This window comes from Lithobates pipiens, unplaced genomic scaffold, assembly GCF_037356315.1.
Source record: "Lithobates pipiens isolate NorthernLeopardFrog02 unplaced genomic scaffold, aLitPip1_a1.2 Scaffold_18, whole genome shotgun sequence".
NCBI classification, from domain to species: Eukaryota; Metazoa; Chordata; class Amphibia; order Anura; family Ranidae; genus Lithobates; species Lithobates pipiens.
The window spans coordinates 163205001-163225971 of NW_027507758.1; the positions used below are offsets into that span (position 1 = coordinate 163205001).

The 20971-nt window shown below is 41.9% G+C and overlaps 1 protein-coding gene across 15 annotated transcripts in view; it reads left to right on the forward strand.

Annotated features, from left to right (window-relative positions):
• Window positions 1-20971, forward strand: part of SYNE1 (spectrin repeat containing nuclear envelope protein 1) — a 663643-nt gene that overhangs the window by 400013 nt on the left and 242659 nt on the right. For all 15 annotated transcript variants that reach the window (XM_077486324.1, XM_077486337.1, XM_077486323.1 and 12 more), the window contains 13 exons: window positions 1198-1370; window positions 1472-1625; window positions 3009-3152; window positions 3615-3779; window positions 11531-11848; window positions 12359-12514; window positions 12829-12999; window positions 13909-14235; window positions 15042-15194; window positions 15975-16142; window positions 17572-17748; window positions 18973-19119; window positions 19282-19407. In XM_077486324.1, coding sequence (XP_077342450.1) covers window positions 1198-1370; window positions 1472-1625; window positions 3009-3152; window positions 3615-3779; window positions 11531-11848; window positions 12359-12514; window positions 12829-12999; window positions 13909-14235; window positions 15042-15194; window positions 15975-16142; window positions 17572-17748; window positions 18973-19119; window positions 19282-19407 — 2379 coding nt within the window. The remainder of the gene's footprint in view (window positions 1-1197; window positions 1371-1471; window positions 1626-3008; window positions 3153-3614; window positions 3780-11530; window positions 11849-12358; window positions 12515-12828; window positions 13000-13908; window positions 14236-15041; window positions 15195-15974; window positions 16143-17571; window positions 17749-18972; window positions 19120-19281; window positions 19408-20971) is intronic.

The window sequence follows — 20971 nt, forward strand, 5'->3', positions numbered from 1 at the left end:
TTAAAAAGTGCTAAATCCTGCAAAAAGTTGCACAAAAAATGAATATGCATGCATTAAATCAGGTCTCCCCCTGCAATCGATATACTCACCAAATGCTGTGGACCACTATAATTTATGGTCAATATGTGCTCGATATCTTCTAGCCACACTGTTTAGTAGACTGTCTCTCTTCACCATGCCACCACCTGAGATCTTTCTCGGTAGGTTATTAATGCAAAGGAATTAAAAGTTCCCATAGTGTTAAACAAACAACCAAACATCAAGAATCACACTCACAGTGAAGAGTACTATACTAGCACATCATTAATAACCATAATTCAATTGAATTGACTCCGCTTCAGTGGTGGATTCAGTAAATCATATAAAATAAAGTGTAAAAAAGTGCCTAAATGTGTTCCAAACATACATTTATGCTATTATACCCATCGCTCTTGTGCTCCCCCTGAAGTAAATGCAACGCTGTATCCTGGCCTAGGCCGACAAGGCCCAGGCCTAGGGTAGCACTTTGCAGGGGGGCGGCACTAAAAGTGTAGTGTAGCGCCGGTCTTTGGGGTAGACTGGGCTGAGAGGCACTTAGTCTAGCGCCCTCATAAAGTGGCCGCACTGCTTCCGGTATGCGGGGGGCATTGGGGGTGGTGCAGCATTTAAACTGTAACAAATGTTGTTTGTATCACTAGTCTGACATCAGCCTGTGTGTGCTTCTATTCTCATAAGTTAAATAGCAGAGACCCTTTAAAATCACACAAATTAATGCATTCTTGCAGCTACTTGGACATCTAAATGACAATAGCTGTAAGGTTTTCTGCACACTAGAATGAAACGTGTTGTGTAAGCTTGCATTGGTCTTGTTGGCTTAGTACATATCTGCTTTCCCTTTGATTTTCACTGAAAACTGTACTGTCAGGGGTATTCTATAGAAATACATGTCAAGAATGGTGGAGGTACCATCCATATAAATAAGTAAAATTTTAAACTGTAAAGTAAAACCAAATTAATTGTCGTGAGTGATACTATCACTTTGCTTTCTTCTCCTGGTGTGGAAGAATTAGGTAAAAAAATGGACTCTGCTTATAGCCTATTACAATACAATGTGCTAGACACAGGCAAATTGATTTGCTAGCCTTTTTCCAAGCTGAAACATTAGCACTGTGAGAGTGAGTGCTGGCTATTATCACAATGACAATTTTTTGGGTATAGGCTCTGCTAATGGTGAAGCAGGAGAAGGAAATACAGATGAAGATGACATCCACCCGAGGAGAATCTGTTCTAAGAAACACATCTACAGAAGGAGCCCCTGCCATCCAGGATCAGCTTCAAGACCTGAAGGACTCCTGGGCCTCTTTATTATCCTCCTGTATACATTGTAAAAGGTAAACTTTATAGATGCATGGCATGTTTCTCTACTTAAATTAGCTTCTTTTGTTTCACCTTTAAGTAAGTATATGTTATTAATTGTCTTTTATTTTTACAGCCAACTTGAAGGGGCTCTGTCTAAGTGGACAGGCTATCAGGATGATGTGCGACAGTTCTCTAGCTGGATGGATGGCATTGAGGAAAGACTAAATGAAGCCGAAAGGCAGTACAATGAACTGAGGGACAAAATTGCTGCACAGAGCAAAGCTAAAGTATATATTTATTAATTTACAGTCATTTACAGTTGTCTAAATCTGTCTATAAGCATCTAACAAATTAGCAATGAAAGAATAGCCTAAAGTGGGAGTCCAGTCTAATCCTAACTCAACTTAAACCTGCTCCAACCCCCTTCTAAACCCTAGTCAATCTACTATATGAAAGGTAGATGTGTATACTTACCTATTCTGAAAGGAATCTGGTGCGGTCACGTGATCTCCCAAGCCGTCTTCACCTTCAATGAAGGTGAGAGATCGCCAACAACCACAACGGATTGAATGCCTGTGCTGTGACATCACCCATAGGCTTACTATGAGACATCCGTTGTTGGTTGTCCCTCCTCTACACTGAAGCTGCACTGACAGCTCTCAGAAAAGGTAAGTATACACATCTTCCTGTCACAGGGTAGATAGAATAAGGTTTAGAAGGGGGTGGGAGACGATTTAAGCTTAGTTAGGAATAGACTGGACTTCCACTTTAAGGCCTCATGCTCACTGGATGTTTTTACAGCTGCACCGCAGAGGTGTCTGGTGTTTGTTTTTCATTGCTTTAAACTCCCCTGCATGTTAGCCTATATGTCCATGCACACATAGGTATTTAGCAGCATTTAGTAGCAGGGGATTTTAGAGGCAGGAAAAAAAATACTACCAGTGCATCCAGAAGCAACAGCATTTGGACAGAAAGTATGATTGATGCTACTAAAAACTGGTAAATGCACCTAAATGCTAGGTGCGTTTATTGCTTGCGCATTATTTAATTTCAATGGCCAGAATAAATGATTATTCTGCCAATTAAATGAATGAATTCCCAAAAGATTTATGCCTGTAAAAGCACCTAAAAGCTTGTAAAAGCTTTATACACTTTTACAAGCGTCAGGTATTTTTTCTGCAAAAATGCTGCTGGCTTCTAGGAGAGTTAAATAAATGTCCTGTGTGCATGAGACCTAAAACGGTAAGTCCTAAAGTGATACTAAAGTCTTTTTTTTGATAGAAAACACAAACATATTATACTTACCTTAGCAGCCCAGATCCTCCTCTTCTGGGGTCCCTTGTCGACGTTCCTGGCCCTCCCTCCTGCCCCCACAGCAAGCAGCTTGTTATGTGGTCACCCGAGTTGCTGCTCTCTCCATTCAGACACGGAGCTGAGGCTCGTCCTTTCTCTCCTCATTGGCACACTGGTTGTGATTGACAGCAGCTGGAGCCAATGGCACCCACTATGTGTCTCAGCCAATCAGAAAAACACATTTTACTGGGAGACAGTATTACACAAAAACGTATCTTGTGTTTTTTCGCCAAGAAACTGTGCAGTCAATATTTGCAAATGATTAGAGTCTGGAACAATAAAGAAACACTCTACCACCACTTCATTATTTCTTTCAGTTACTGAATGAAGAGGTTGTAAGTCATGGATCTTTGTTGGACACCATAGAAAAGAAGGGGTCCAGTATGACTGAACATTATGTTACACAGTTGGAACTCCAGGATCTCCAGGAACGCTACAGCGCACTACAAGGAAAGACCAAGGTATCAAACAGTTGTGAAATAAATGTTACATTTGTTGGAGAATTTTCCCTAATTATATTAAAATGATATTAAGTAATTTCTGCAAATTTGGCAATTTTAGACCTGCTTTGTCAACAATTGTCCAGTGTAATGAAAATGTGGTTATATGTGCACATACTGGTGTTGATAACTTTGGTGCTCAAACTTTGTTTTTCAGTAATACATAGATATGTTGCTAAATACCATTGGAAGGTCTTGCAAAGTGTTACTCAGGTCCCAAGAACATCTCATTAAGAAAAATAATGAACATTTGCAATGCCTTGTGAGATAGCTGATAAACATATCATGACAATGCTTCTAAAGCTGGAAAATGGTGTGATATCTCTTTAGACTTTGGTTGCCCATGGACCTATCAGCAGCTGCAATTTCTGTTGCTTTTAAGACTATTAAATCACTTTTTAACACAGATATATTTTGTTGTAGGAGGCAATTTCCAAAGCAGATAAAATAGTCTCAGATCATCAAGATTATCAAAGGGGTCTTCGAACATTTGATGATTGGTTACAGCAAGAGATTGAGAAGCTGGATTGTCTGGAGTTGCTGGATGGCAATATTGAGATGTATGAAAGCACACTTCGAGAACTTCAGGTAAACTAAAAAATTGAACATTGCATTTTTAGATAGCAACTACATCAATGCAGTCAATCCCTGAACCAATAAAGATGACTTTATATACATATGCCAACTATGCTGCAGTATATCTATTTTAGAAAATATCGTACTTCACTTGTATAATTTATAAACATATGGTACTGATAGTGCTCACAAACCTAAGAGTGATCTGACCAATTTCAGCTGGATGTTTACTCATACAGAATCTGCAGATGGTTAGATTGTGTTCCCACATAAATCCTCAGATGTCTATGGCCTGCTTGTCTCAAGTAGTCAACCTATTTAAGCTAACTGCATCCAAAAAATTATTACTTAGAGGTATGGAAGTATACAGATAATAGCAAATACAGTTAAGGTGGCACTACATGAATCAAATTTCAGCCTATTCCTGCTGAATTGTCTGAAATTCTTTCCATGGGTGGGCCTATTTTTTTTCTATTTTTTTGTGGATAGCATAGAGACGTGTTAACACCCCTGTAACATTTGTTTTTTTTTTTTTAAATGTATATTTATTGAAAAAAAGATTTTTGTACAGCAGATAAATTTGTACAACCAATGTAGACATTCAAGATTGACAGTGCAACAGTAACAGGAAAAAACCGCCGCAGGCGGAATACAGCATGTTAACCTCTTGATACATCACATTAAAGGGTAAGGAGGGAAGGACACACCACAGGACCGCTGAGTGAGATACATGAATAAACCCAGAGTTGTATATGTGGGGGTGGACGTAAGGTCAAGGTCCCGAGAGCAAGCCTGAGGCAAACATTCCCGAACGTAAATAGCCTCAAGCTAGGATGTTGCCTCGGGGTTGAACGCGGAACTATCCCATCTGTCCCATACTTTAGAAAACTTGGGTAGGGAGTCTTGTACTAGCGCAGTCATATGTTCCATCCTGCGGATATACGCAATTGCGGAAATTAGCTGTGGATGAGATGGGGGGGAAGGGGACAACCAAAGAGCAGGAATCACTCTCTTAGCAGCCAAGAGGATATAAGCTGTCAGTTTCTTGGCGTGCTTAGATAGCGCCGCAATAGGCAAACCTAACAAGTAATGTCTAGGGTCTAACGGAGCATCTATCCCCAAAACAGATTGGAGCAGAGAACGGACCATAGACCAAAAAGGTACAATCAAAGGGCAGCTCCAGAAGATATGAAAATGGGTGCCCTCATGTCGTAAGCACCTCCAACACAGCTTAGATACAGTGTGATCGTATTTATGTAGCATTTCAGGGGTTTTGTACCAGAACATTAGTATCTTATATGCTGTCTCTCTCTGCTCCACGCATCTAGAAACCTTAGAAGTAGAAGTCCAGATATCCTGCCATTGAGAAATAGTTAAGGGAGTTGGTAAAATTGCGGCCCATCTCCTCATATAGAGATGCGTTTCCGCGGTGGGCGAGGTTGAATTGTGAAGGATACTGTAAATAGAGGATATAAGTCCTTTCTGACAGGGACCATGGAAGCACAAAGTTTCAAAGGTGCTAGGGTTTGTCAAAGTCAGGTCAGGAGATCTGGAATGAAAATAATGTTTAAATTGAAGGTATGAAAAGAGGAGTCTATCCGGAATGTCATACTTATCCTGAAGCTCTGGGAAGGATAGGAATTTGCGAGACACCGGGTGTACCAGGTGGCGTAATTGGAAGATGCCTGACCTGTACCAAAAAAACATACTCTTCACAGAGAGGCTATCAGGCACGTCTGGATTAAAAATGACATTCAACAGGGGTGAGCATGGAGAAGAGAGAGAGAACCTCTTGTGACATTTCTTCCATATGGACAAAGTGAAAAGCATCGGCCCAAGGCTTAGACGTCTTAGCTGAGCCATAGAGGAGGTCAAATCGGACCACAGCATGGCACAGGGATGAACAGGAGTAACAACACTCATTTCCAGCTCCGACCATCTACTGGTAGCAAAATACGAGGACCAGGAGATAGCCGCCAGAAGATGCGCTGCATAATAATACCTCACTATATCTGGGGCTCCCAACCCACCTTGAGACCGTGGAGCAAAAACCACTGTTTGGGCTATCCTATGTAGCTTATTTCCCCATATAAATTTAGCGAAGGCCCGCTGAATGTTCCTAAGTTGAGGCATGGAGATAGCAACTGGTAACGTTTCAAAAAGATATAAAAACTTAGGGAGTATGGCCATTTTTAATACATTAATTCTGCCCAAGAGAGATAGGGGGCACGACGTCCAACTCCTGAGTAGGCTATGCGTTTCCGCAATTAGAGATACATAATTAGCTTCATAGAGGGTGGTGTACCGGGCAGTCAAGTTAATGCCAAGGTATTTAAGGGAAACGGGGCACCAATGATAGGGGTATGTAAGTTTCAAAGAGGCTAGAAGTGGGGGAGAGATATGAATAGGGAGCGCTTCGGTTTTAGTAGTATTAACCCTATAACCCGAGAGGCTGCTGAACGTGTCTAGAAGAGTGTGAAGTTTGGGAAGGGAGACTTGAGGTTTCGTCAGAGTGAGGAGTATGTCGTCTGCAAAAAGAGATAACTTGTATTCTTTCAATCTGAGCGAAACTCCGCTTATGTCTGAGTTCTCCCGTATAGCTGCAGCTAAAGGTTCCAGGCACAGTATAAACAACAAGGGGGAGAGGGGACAACCCTGTCTGGTACCATTACTATGAGTAAAGAGTGGAGACCTGTAAGATGCCAGTTGGACTTGGGATGTGGGAAGTGAGTATAAGGCTTGCAGGGCCGACAGGAAAGAACCAGAAAAGCCAAAACGCTGGAGTGTAGCAAACATGTATGGCCATCCCAACCTGTCAAAGGCTTTTTGTGCATCTAAACTCAAAACAATGGCCGGGCAAGATGTCTTATCGAGCAAGTCTATAAGATCGATGGTGCGTCTAGTATTGTCTCCAGCTCGTCTACCCAGTACAAATCCCACCTGGTCATTATGAACCAGGGCGGGAATCATTAAGGAAAGCCTATTTGCTAAGATTTTAGTGAAAATTTTATAATCAGAGTTTAGTAAGGCTATGGGTCTGTAGTTATCTGGTAAGGTAGGGGATTTACCCGGTTTCGGGATAACAGTAATATGTGCATGGAGGAACTGAGAATGCGGTACAGTGCCCTTCTGTAGGGAGGTAAAGAGATTAAGCAAATGAGGACTCAGTGTCGGGAGAAAAGTCTTATAATAAATGTAGGGGAGCCCATCAGGACCCGGGGACTTATGGGACGGGAGGTTCTTTACTACCGCAGCCAATTCTTCTGGCGTGACGGGTGCATTCAGGGTAGCTACTTGTGAGGATGACAACACTGGCAGCTTCAAGGGAGCACAGAAATCATTAAAGCTGTCCTGGGAGAACACGTGGTTGGGATCTGAAGCTAGGCAATTATATAACTTCTGGTAGAAAGCACCAAATACTTTAGACATCTTCAAGGGGCAGTAAGTCGGAGTACCGTCTGACTGTAGCAAAAGATCGGGGTAGGAATGAAATGGACGGGGTTTTAGCTTGTTCACCAACATCCTATGAGGCTTGTTGGCAAACTCATAAAACCTCTGCTTCGCCCAGAGTAGAGCTTTAGAACATTTATGCATATCTAAAGATTTCAACCGTTCACGTAGAGAGGTCACTGTGCGAAGCCGTGGCACCGATGGGGAAGACACCAGCAGAGCTTCAGCTTTCAGCAGTCGCGAAAGAATGTCCAGTCTCTGCGCAGCTGAGTCTCGCTTGAGGCGGGAGCCAGCCGAAATACACAATCCTCTGAAAAAGGCCTTGTGGGCCTCCCAAAGGGTGGACACGTCCCGCACAGACCCTTCGTTAATTTGAAAAAATTCGGTAAGACTCTGTGACAAATGAGTTTCGGTGGACGGATCGCGGAGGAGAAACTCATTGAATCTCCAGTGGCAGGTCCTGGGTGTGGAGAGGGTGAGGGCGAGGTCAAGCTGGACCGATGCATGATCGGACCAAGTTATGGGGTTCAACTCTGAGGCTACTGCTGACATTAGAAGAGGTGCCGTAACAAAGATGTAGTCCAATCTGGAGTACATCTTGTGTGGGGGGGAATAGAAGGAAAACTGCCGGTGCGTAGGGTGTTTAATCCTCCAAATATCTAATAAGTTATGAGATCTAATGAGCTTGCGAAACGCAGTAGATTGACGCTCCGTTTTGGAGGAGGGGTTGTCTGAAAACAGGGTCTGTCTATCCTTCCTAGCAGACATGGCCATATTAAAGTCCCCACCAATGATCATGAATGGTTGGGCAAATGCGCCCAGGTTGTCCAAGACCTTAGTAAGGAATTGAAGCTGGCCAGAGTTGGGAGCATAAACATTAATAATTGAAAGAGAGCGAGATAAGTAGTCGCAGTCCAGAAGAATATATCTACCCTGCGGGTCGAGAAATGAAGACTTAACCCGTAGCGGGCATGTCTTTTTAATCAGTATCGCCACTCCAGCCTTACCAGAGGGGTCAGAGGCCATAAAAGAGACCGGGAAGTGTTTAGCTGCAAATTTAAGAGATCCCCCTGGGCGAAAATGAGTCTCCTGGACCAGGACCACATCTGCGTTTGAGGATTTGAACTCCTTCAAAGCTAACCAGCGCTTATGGATCGAGTTCAAGCCCTTAACATTGTAAGTGAGCACCCTCAAAGCCATGATAGAAAAAACAGTGGAAGCTTAAAGTACCCATAAAACACATGTAAAAAACTGATATAACCATACAAACCAAGAAGATATCGGGACCCGTGGTGTGTCCTAGGAATGAAAAGCAAGTGAAAGCATATAATAACAATGCATCCATATAGCGTAAAAAAGAGCATCAAATTCACACAAAAAGTGAAAAAAAGGCCAAAAAAAAGGCCTGAAAAAGAGAAAAAAACATTAATAGTAGAAAAAAGGCCTGGGGGGTAAAAACCACCCAGGAGTCCACAGCCGTAGCCGCGGAACAAGAGGAGGCACATCAGGGGTTCCAGCTCATCTGGAGAGACCCCGCCACCTTCCAGCAAAAGTTACAGGGAATATGCACAGTGTACTGTAGTCCCAACAACCAACAACAGGGGCAGTAGAAAAAAAAAAAATATAACCTGTAACTAAAATTGCAAACACCCCTAAGTAAGGAGAAAACATGGTGAGATAGGGGCCAAGGCCTAGGTCAGCCAAATAACACATATGGAAGTCACCATCAAGGGGGGAGTCTAGGGTGTAGGTTACGCTGGGGAGTAGAAAAGGGCTTCTGCGACTTCTGACGTGCAGGGGTCCAGATCCGAGCAGGAACGGAGGAGGGTCTAGGTGTCGTCGGAAGCGGCATGGGATCCTCGTCTGGTAGTGGTGGTAGACCCAGGTTGCGTATGAAAGCTTCACTTTCCTGAAGATCTCTCATGGAGTATTGAGTCCCATCTTTAGTGGCTGAAAGACGGAAGGGGAATCCCCAGCGATACGGGAACTGATGGTTCTGCAGATGTGCAGTCACAGGGCGAAAACTACGACGTTTGGCAAGCGTGATAGGGGATAAGTCACTAAAAATTTGTATCTTGGCCCCCTTAAACTCCAAGCGGGATTTGTTCCGGGTGGCCATGGTCAAAGCTTCTTTGCTGTCGTAGTAGTGAAAGCGTACGATAATGTCTCTTGGGTTGGCCCCGGCAGGGGGCTTTGGGGCTAAGGATCTGTGAGCCCTATCCAATCTCCAGTCTATGTCCGGGATTTTAGGGGCGACAACATTAAAGAGACTGAGTAGGTATGGTTTGATCTCTCCCTCACTGACGGCCTCAGGGACGCCTCTAATACGGAGGTTTTGGCGACGTTCCCTATTCTCTAGGTCTTCCTGTTGGGATTGGAGCTGGGAGACAGATTGCTTCAGACCGGCATTGTCTTCTTCTAAAGCGTGAACATACTGTAGTAGGTCATCGAATTTGGTTTCCAGTACATCAGTCCGTTCTCCAATTTGAGCAAGCTCCCCCCGTAATTCATGGGCCAGTTTACCCATTTCCTTAGAAACATTGCTCGTTAGATCTTGCAGGAGAGCTCGCAATTTATCATCAAGTACGTCAACTGTGACCGGGGCGGACATCGTAATGGAGTGGCTATGCGATTGGGAGCTTGGAACGTCGTGCGTCGACACTTGGGAGGCCACTTGTGCATATGTAAAAGAACCTGGAGAAGGAGCTGGGGAGGCTTGCCTGCTCAGAAATCTATCCAGAGTCTGTGAGGGCCGCAGATCCGGGAACAAAGACTGAGGAAGGCGTTTCGGCCCGTATTTCACCATGAGGCGTTGGGACTAGGCATATATTCAGTTACATGGGGTGCTTCCCATAGAGAAGTAGCGACTGCGAGTTGCACAGGAGCATTGGAAGGCGGCTAGGGCCCACGGAGAACGATCACATGTTTGTCAAACAGGGGGGGCCCGAGATGTGACCCCAAAATAGTGCGTCGTCGATCAGAGAACACAGACCAACTGGGAGGGGGGCCGATGCTGGAGAGCAGGCTGCAGCACTCTCTAACAAACAGGGGTGGGAAGTCCAGATACCACTGCACCACTAGGCTGTATGAGGAAACAAGGCAGGGCAAAAAAGAAACCAGAGCAGGCAGCAGGCAGGTGTAGGCCTCAGATGGTAAGAGGAGGAGATGATGGGTGGACCAAGATGGCCACTGACCAGGCCTAGTGCAGTTGCAGGGCAAGAGGGTACGGCTGACGAGGGCAAACAGTCACTCAGGGGGAGGCAGGCTCTGTTGAGGCAGGGGTTAATGCCTTTGCAGGGGGATGCAGCAAGCCGGTTACAGGAGAGGGAGAGCAGCTATGCTGCGGAAGGCCGTGGGTGTAGCAAGATGGCCGCCGGAGCTCACCTCTCCAGTGAAATCCCAGGCATCTCCCCCAAGATCCAGATAACAGCCAGCGGGACTCCGGTGTAGGTGGAGGACGCTTCGGGGGTCCGCGATGTGCCGCTCCGGAGGTCCCGGCCGAGATGGGACTCAGGATCCGCCGTCCGGAGGCTCTGCAGAGCGGTATAGGCCGCAAGATGGCGGCGGTGTCCGGCCTGGTGCGCTGCCCGCGGCCGCGGGAGCGGTTATAGCCGCAAATCTGCCCCAAATAATGGCTCCGTCCGGAGCGTGGAGGGCCCCCCGGCAGGATGGATGGGTCGGTAGGCAGCAAAGCCGTGCGGCAGGCGAGGATGGGCACGGATACCGTTGGGCCTCGGCGGAGCTCCACACGGGTACGTCTATCTCGATCGGCTTCCGGCCACGCCCCCCCTTAACATTTGTTTTGCTGTCTGTGCCCCTGTTCCGAAGATTTCACCTGATTTTCTGTCCCTGTGGCTATAGGATTTAGAACATTTTGGGTTATTGTGGAAAGAATTGGTGATAAAGCTTCAGCGGAGACACCTTTTTCCCATTATAACACTTACAGGAGTGAATTTCCCTTCCTAGGGGTAGATTTCCTCTCACTTCCTGTTGTCTCCCTCTGTTTCTAAGTATGAGTTGTTTGTAAGTCGGATGTTCGTAGCTTGGGAACAGCCTGTAATGTACAACAAAAGCACAATATACAATGTTCCTTGTAATTTCACCATAGAAATGCAACTAGGTTGTGAATGTGCATATTAAGTAATTTCAGCTGACAGATTCAAAGCTAAAATACTCCCTACCATACCAAAGCCCAGTTTGTGAGGGTTCTAGATTTACAAGTTTAACTTCTTTATATTCAGTACTGTGCAGTTTGAAGAGAGTTTGGTGGGTTCTTACATCATACCAAATGTGTTACATTTTCTTTTTTTCAGGAACTTCAGATGAGGTGTGCAGAAGGTCAGGCTTTATTAAACTCTGCACTGCATACACGGGAAGAAGTTATACAATGGGGCATTCCTCACATTGAAGATAGGGAATTAGAATCATTACGACAGGACTGGCAAGTGTATCAGCAAAGACTCGCAGAGACCAGAGGACAGATTAATGCTGTTCTAAGTAAATTGAAAGCGATGGAAAGAAAGTTCCAGAAGACTGATGAGTGGTTGACCTCCGTGGAGGGAAAAGTGAATATTAGAACAGGACGCAAGTCGGACAGAGCGACAAAGGAGATACAGCTGCAACAAATGAAGGTAAAGCCAAAGGAAACAATAATTCCAAATGATTAATATTTGTGTTAGGTAGTTTAAAATTGTTTCTCTTTCAGTGACCAGACTTAAAGTATTTAGTTGTATTATGTGTTTTAGAAGGTGCTTATGTGTTTATGGTTATGGAATCATAATCTGAGAGTAAGAATTTGCTAATAGTAGTCAAGATTATATCACTTTCTTTTTCATCAAATATATAAAGCATGAAAAAAATCCTAAAGACCATACCGTGTGAAGCTGTAGAAAGGATAAAGTTACCCACTTTATAAATCTTTATCATTTTTTTTTTGTATCCTGCAAAACGTATAGTGATTTTCTTTTATCATTCGCTAGGGCCACTGTTTCCTTCATGGATATTTACTATAAAGTCACACATTTAGAAAAACTCCAAATGATCAGTCTTACAGTTTTTTACTTTACTATAACATAATTTTATTGCTGATGTTTCTAATTTTGTATAATGGAAAGTATCTAAATCTTTTCTTCATCTTGTAGAAGTGGCATGAAGAAGTGTTAGTCTACAAGGAGGAGGTTGAAGAGGTTGGGTCATTGGCTCAGCAAGTGTTGGAGGAAGGCCGAAGTAGCAGCAGAATGAGTAGCGTCGCCTCCCTGCTCGCATCTCGTTATCAAGCTGTTCGATTATACATCTTGGTAAATGCTTTCTTTTTAAAAAAATATATATTTTTTTGTTTTATTGATAAAGCACAACTACAATGCCTACTATTTATGTATTTCATCAATGTAGTCTATGACACAGGTAACTAAGCCATAGATATCAAGACCTTAATTACGTCATAGATGTCAAGACCCTTGCTTTTCTTTCCAACTAGGCAACACTTTAATTAAGCAACATTTTGATGATGGAATGAGTCATGCTAATGTAACAGTATGTGCTTCTCAGAGGATAATAATATTTTGTCAACCATTTAACATAATTAATTGTTTGCTTGCCTTCTTTGTTTTAGGAACAAACCCAGTTGCTTGAGGAGGAAATAAAAAGCATAGAGGAGTCGGACATTTCCCTTAAATCATATACTGACTGGTTTGGAGAAGCACAAAACAACTTTAAAAATGTTACATCAGACATGGGAGTCATGGATAAGACAGGTCTGGAGAGGAAAATTAAGAAACTTGAGGTAATTGAACCATAAGCTATTGTCTGACTAGCAAATATGCCCATTTGTTCACTGCTGAATGGGTGAATATAGTGGGGGCATTATACTTCATGAAAAAGTGGGTTTGTTTCACTTCTGTTATTATATGTTATAATACTCTTATCTAAATCCCAGTCTGAAAGGAAAGGTCTTTTCCAAGTTACAAAACAGAAAAATATCAGTACAACTTTACAGTAGTTTTTTTTTTTTTTTTTTAATCCAAACACTTTTTATTGTTATTAAAGGTCAGGGCAGGGAAAAGAAATAGAGATAACACACTGTGTATACATTATGTAGGCTATACAAACTTACATAGTTATACATGTCACAGAGGATCATTAGTCGAGAGGTCTAAGGAAGACTTATGCCTTGTACACACGGTCGGAAATTCCAATGGAAAAAGTCCGATTGGATTATGTTGTCGGAAAATCCGATCGTGTGTGGGCTCTATCTGACTTTTTCTGTCGGATTTTCCGATGCACAAAGTTTGAGAGCAGGATCTAAAATTTTCCAACAACAAAATCCAATCCCATAAATTCCGATCGTGTGTAGACAAGTCAGACGGAGAAAGTGCCACGCATGCTCAGAATAAACTAAGAAAAGAAAGCTATTGGCTACTGGCCCGTTTATAGTCCCGACGTACGTGTTTGACATAACCTCGTTCAGAACGATCGGATTTTCCGACATCTTTGTGCGACCGTGTGTATGTAACACAAGTATCGGACAAAAGTAGCATTACAGTAGTTTTAGTTTCTTTTTTAATTGAGCATTAACTACGTATTTGGCAAGTGTATATGTTTTTACAGAAGACCACGGAAAGCATATGTAGATTTTTTTAAAATAATTTTCTTCTGATTTATAATGTTGCTAATTATTTTCTTCCCCCTACAGCTTTTATTAAGTGATATGGATATGGGTCATCGATTGCTAAAATCAGCTCGCGAGAAAGGAGAAAGAGTTCTAAACTACTTAGCAGGAGCTGAGGCAGAGCAGCTAGAGAAAGGCATACACAGCCACGTGGAGAACACGGAGGACCTGACAAGTTCAATTAGAAAGGAACACACAGCCTTGGAGAAGGGACTTCATTTGGCTAAAGAATTCTCAGACAAGTACAAAGTGCAAGCCCAATGGCTAGCGGAATATCAGTCAGTTCTGCAAGCTGATGTGGATCCCAAAACTGAACTGTATGAAAAGAAGGCACAGCTAGCTAAATACAAGGTAACCTATACTTTCTGTTCAGTGGTAGGAGAATTGTCATATTCAGGCTAAACACATCCAAGTTTGTTGCCATACAAACACGTGAGATTGGATCTGCTGTACAAGTAAAGTACATTTTTCATATATGGGTCATGATGACCAGTCTTCTTTGAAGACCACAGGATTCAGCAGCATCATTAGTGATAAGTTAGATATAACTTTTCTTCTTATATTTGGCTTCATAGCACGAAAAAATCCACTGATTAATGAACGTGTGTGACAGGTAAAAAGAAGCATTTGTGAGGATCTGTGTGTTACTGAAAGATCAGATTCCCATATGTATCAGAATCTTAAAGCCCAACTGAGTTTGTAAGTTCCAAATCACTTTGAATTAACACACAAACGACAAATTTAATTGGAAGGAGATTGAAGATATTGCTGCTTTTAACAAAGTAAGTTATAAATAAAGTCATAGACCTCAGAAAGCTGTTGGATGTGTGGACAACCAATCCAATATAACCTCAGGCTAGAGAGATTTTAGAGCAGGGCATGCTCTTGCAAGCATAGCTGACAGAGATACATTAGCTTATCATTGGATAAACCGCTACATTGATATAGGTGTTCCGGTTGGAGTCCATTCACTTTACTCATAGCAGCCAACATGAATACTGTAATGCCAGGTCTGGGAATCCTGATACTGGATCATTGTCCACTGTATGGGAGTTTCAGGCTTTGCCATTGTCTTAAATAATATACAAAAAGTACAGTTTGCTTGTACTTAATCTGCAGACAAAATGTTAATAATGTAATTGCTTCTGTGCATACAGTCTATCCAGCAGACTGTTCTCTCCCATGAGCCTTCTATCAAGCTAGTCATTGAAAAAGGAGAAGCTTTGTTTAGCATGACCCACGATGCTTCTATGGGAGACAAAATTCAGAAATTGCAAAAAGACTATCAAGGACTGTGCCACATGGCAAAGGTGAGAGAAAATTATATTAAAGCTTAAATGAACATGCAGATGTCTGATGTTTTATATGGTCGATGATGATGATAATTAATAACATGCAAGTTATTGTAAGACAAATTAGAAGTGTGGCTACCATGCTTTGTGAGTCATCTAACCAGAACAAGTAGGCAGTGTTGTTGCCCAGTGTAGTTATTAGTCATGACACCTATCCCTGAATAAAGCTCTGGGAGCTAAAGATGAACGTTAGCCTTACCTTTGGCCTTGTACAGTTGAACATGCTGTTGCCCTGCACTTAAATTGTTTACTGCATACTGTGAGCTTCTCACATTATGCATTAGAACCTACAGCAAGTCAGATAGAGATCATCTAATTTCTTAGCCTAACTATCCCTGGCCTGTCTGTTTCATTTATTGGATTTTAGTTCTTTCAATTATGAAGGCTCAGCATCATATGTGTTGGCAGTCTGCATGTAAATGTGGACTTCCTAGGAATGACCACTGCTCCAGACAGACACCCATCCATCCAGGCATTTTAATGTTTGCATAATTCCTCCCAAAATGTTGTAATGTTTTAAGAAATCTATGGACAGCACACTTCCAGTAACCATAATCTGCTGATATAGCATATAGAAGCAAAAAGGATCAGTGAGGATGCCACTGCATCTAAAATAAGCCACTGAAAATCCAATAGTTTTATTTAAAAATGTAATTACCATGGTGACTGGTGAGAGTTTATAATGCTGGAACTGAAATAACTAACTACACTCCATCTTGTTTTTTTACCTGCAAATAGACAAGTTTAGTAGATTTGGAAGAAAAAGTAAAGGAGCACGAGGCCTACAATTCTGAGCTGCAGGAAGTGGAGAAGTGGCTGCTTCATATGTCTAGCAGACTTGTGACCCCAGATCTAATGGAAAGCAACAATCTAGAGACCATTACTCAACAGCTGGCAAACCACAAGGTATTGCATCATAGGTTATACATAAGCTTTTTATTGTGGTGAAATTGTTTCATTTTTCATGTTGTTGTGCTGTCTAGACATGACTATGGTGTTGAAAATAACATGGCTACTTGAAATGTATAGAACATAGATAGAATGGGAATATTTTTCTAAAGGAGAGCCTCTGTCACCAGACCTTACATTTAATAAGCACTTGCATGTTTATTTTTTTGAATAAATACATTTGGTTGGAATCTGATCACATTTTGGAAATGTCAATTTCTGTCTGTGCAGGCCTCAGCTCCTGCCCCTGCCCATGCTACTTTGTATGCAGGCAACATGAGCCTGCACATGTACTTGTAAGCAAATGGTAGGATTTTAGGCAAGGTCAGCAATTTATTATCTATACACCCATAAAGTAATTAAATAGAAGTACCAGTTGGAGCAAAAATGTAAATAAAGATGAAGTCGATTGTACTATTTTCTAAGTGGATGATGTGTCACTGTTGGCATTATTGAGTGCTCTGCTGTGTGCAATCTCTTATTATCAGCCTTTCTGTCATCAGACAAATGATAGGCTGTTCAGAGTTCCTAAAACATCAATAAATGTGAGACAGGGTGTCATTTGAGTGACAGGTCTGAGTCTGCCTGGGGCTGCTCCTGTCACATCCAAGATGGAAATGCCCAGCAGGAGTTGCAGGCCCATTCAGTACCATAATATCATCAATTACAGGGAGATAAAATGCACAAAACAAGGGGATATTATTTTTTGGAAAGATTGTTGCAGATATTAAAAGTACGGGGTCTCCTAAGCTGTGCTCACTTTAGGTCGTCCAATTATGTGCAATACAATATCCTGTTTTTTTAAATTCCCCTGGTTATGAACACATCTTTCCTTTGTTTCAAGTGTAAATCAACCCCAGTGGTTTCTCTGTTAGAACTGGGAAAGTATAACCATCCCTGTGTGTAGGCATCATTAAAAAGCAAATGTCTGTGAGTAACAAAAATAGAAATGCTGGTAAATACTGTATACAGTCATACCCCAGTTTAAAGTACACAATGAGGTTTATTTACTAAAGCTAGAAAGTGCAAAATCAGGCTTATTTCTGCATAGAAACCAATGAGCTTCCAGGTTTTATTACCAAAGCTTAATTGAACAATCTGGGGTTAGAAGCTCATTGATTTCTATGCAGAAGTGAGCCTGATTTTGCACTCTCTAGCTTTAGTAAATAAACCCCATTGTGTACTTAAAAGTGGGGTATGCCTGTAAAAAACATGAATAGTATGATTACCATGTTGAGGGTAAATGTGAAACAATGTAGAACAAATTTGTTAGTTTACACTTTTATTAATTTTAATGCCTAAACTGTGTATATTGTATAACTCTTGTCATCTTTGCAAATCAACCAGTAAAAACAGGAACTTAATAATGTACCAAATACTTCTGCAGGCAATGATGGAAGACATTGCTGGTTTTGAAGAACGTCTGAACAGTCTTAAACTAAAGGGAGAGACTTTGGTTCTTCATTGTGCTGAGCACCTGCAGGGAAAATTCAAGCAAAATATCCATGCCCATTTGCAAGGGACAAGGGACAGTTACTCTGCCATTTGTAGCACTGTTCAGCGGGTAAGTATTGGTAAACCCAATGTGTATACAAGTAGTTGAGATTGACTTCATACCTTAAAACTGCCCTCACTTTGCTGGTATGGGACAGGGGCTGTAGTTTTGGGACAGTGTTTACTTAGAGTGCAGAATTAGAAGATATTTTACTCCCTATTGAATATAGCACATGGTCCCGTTCCTATTGGTGGCCCCATTGTCCCCAAAACACAACTCTATATGCTGGCTGTATCTTCCCCCACCTTAAACTCCAAATTATGAGAATTCCTGTGGGGGGAAGTACAGCCATCACAGAGTCCTGCCCCCTGTTTAAGCTGAGTACTGTCACTATTATCAATGAACAATCAGTGCTGCATGTTCATTCATAATAGTTATGCCCTGTACACACAGTCGTAAATTCAGACGGAATAGGTCCGATCACATTATATCCGATCGTGTGTGGGCTCTATCGGACTTTCAAATTTTCCGACAAAAAAATCCAATCTGACTTTTTCCGATCGTTTGTAGAGAATTCCGATTGGACAAAGTGCCACGCATGCTCAGATCAAATTATGAGACCAAAGCTATTGGCTACCAGCCTGAACATAGTCCCGTCATAACGGACAAACGTCATCATGTTGTGAACGATCAGATTTTCCAACAACTTTGCCCGACCGTGTGTATGCAACACCAGTTTCGGACAAAATCCGTCGGAAAAAATCAGATGGATTTTGTGGTCGGAATGTCTGACCCTGTGTACAAGGCATAAAAGTTCACTTAGAGCTGTAGTTCTGTGTAAAGTATCTGCCGATGCCCTGTTTAAAGTAAAAGCACCTGCAAATACATTACAGAAAGCTGTTGTTCTGAGTGATCTTTTATTTTTTATAAATGAACGAACAGTGCTGTGGTGCTATAAGGGCCTACTTTTACACATATGCAGCCTGACAGTTGGCTGTATATGTGTAAAAGAATGAGTCATCATTCAATTTTATGAATAAATAATCTGTAATATCAGGACCAGTGTATGACACAGCTTAACAACCGTATATAGTAAAGTCCATGCCTTTTAATATAAAAAGGTTAAAAAATTGCATTTATAGCACACTAGTAAAACCTTTGTATTTGCACATGTCATGTATTAGCCATCTATATTTGTTATATGTCAAGTTACTTTTTGAATTTATTTGTCTTTTGAAGAAATATATCTGTTTAGTACTGGCTGCACACTTAAATCTTCATTTTTAACCGCAGGTTTATTTAAGTTTGGAGAATGAACTCCAGAAGCATGTCAGTCACCAAGACACAGTGTTGCAGTGCCAGGCCTGGCTGGCCTCCGTGCAGAAAGACATAGAACCTGGCACCAAAGCTCCTCTCGGTCTGGCAGAGGCAACAAAGCAGGTTCGTTAAGAAGTCAAAAAGCCAATTTTGAGCAGCATTTAATTTTAATATTAATTTTCATTGCCAATCTATCTAGCATCAGTACTAACATTCATTGCTCTAATGAAATATTGTTAATTTTAAAGGTACTAATTTATCATGGCATTATGTGTGTCCATCCAGGCAAAGCATTTCAGGACTCTACAGGAGCAGGCCAACACGTACTTGGATCTCTTATGTACTGCTTGTGACTTGTCTGATGGTGCCGTGAAGAATGTAGCAATCAATGTTCAGCAAACAAAGCAAACAGTAAGAATTGCATTGCCGTATAATAGAAAAGATTGTGTGCGCCTGGTAACAACTAGTTGCTGTCTAAATGCTAGTAAACTGACAGCAGTATGAAGATCACATGTTTCTTGGATCAAAACTTTTCTTTGCTCTATCTCAAATGAATAACTATGGGCCACCTCCAAGTGCGTCACGTAAAAACTGTCTATGTTACCCCATGGCAAACATTTATATTTATACTTTCTACCGCTGTCATTACCTATTGCAGGTTTCCATCTAGTTTATTAGTATGAAGTAATGCAGACAGTTATGTCACACACGTTCATAAATAAAAACCACTATGTCTTGTATGGTTGCCACAGGGGATTTAATTACTTATAAAAGACAGCAATCACAGTTTGTTAGTGTGGAGCACCGCACTGTCCTTTATATAATTCTAACACAATTGTGTATGCATTTAGTTTATGCATTCAAAAATTTCCGCCTTGTAGACTAAATACATACTGCTAAGATTATTGGCTCCTGGCTAAAACAAAATGCTTTCTTAAAGGGTTCACCAGACCATCAGGATTGAGTTTGCATCCTTCTAACAGGCAATACGTTATGGGAAATGTTAGACACAAAAGGAATTGGGAAAAATCTGCTTGTGGTGGTCAGGGTGATCTGAGGTCTACTTGCTGATATGAGGGCTGAAAATGAATGGTGTCATTAATAACCCTCTTAGGTTAAGAAAAAGTGAATCATCTTTTTAGCTTGTTCTAAAAGGTCCAAATGCATGAGTGTCATGATAATTGTCTGTGCCGAGTGTGCTTTTTTGACTGTAAAGTTATATATTTCATTCCAAAAACATGGTTTCTAGTTTTGGATAGATTGGAAAAAGATTAGAATTACTGTTGGGTTTGTACTGCTACAACTGTTGTACTGCTGTGTTAGGACACTTTCACACTGAGGTGCTGGGGCGTCGGGGGTTAAAGTGCCGCTATTTTTAGCAGTGCTTTACCATTGTTTTAGCTGCACTTTTTGGCCGCTAGTGGGGCACTTTTAACCCCCGCTAGTGGCCGAAAAAGGATTAAAAGCTCAGACGAAGCGCTGCTGCTTGATTTCAATGGGCCAGGGGTGCTTTAGGAGCGGTCTATACACTGCTCCAAAAGTGCCTCAAAGATGCTGCTTGTAGGACTTTTTTTAGCATCCTGCCAGCGCACCGCTCCAGTGTAAAAGCCCTCTGGCTTTCACACTGGAGTGACAGGAAAGGCACTTTACAGGCACTGTGCAGGTGCTATTTTTAGCACTATAGCGCCTGTAAAGTGCCTCAGTGTAAAGGTAGCTTTAGAGAGATTTAGCTTCACTTTCTGTCCTATTGATAATGATTTCACCAGAAAGGAAATGAGGAAATATGGGCCAAAGGGAAATGGAGAAATAAACATTTGACAAGAGATATAGCTTTTCCCTACTGTGCTAATGCTACTGTGATTATGTCCAATTTCATTTCAAACCATGGGTCCCAAAATTCACCAAACTTGCAGACAAGTCCTCTTTAGTGGGAAGAGATGCACCCAGTTTCCTTAGTAGGGAGAAGGCTGTCAGC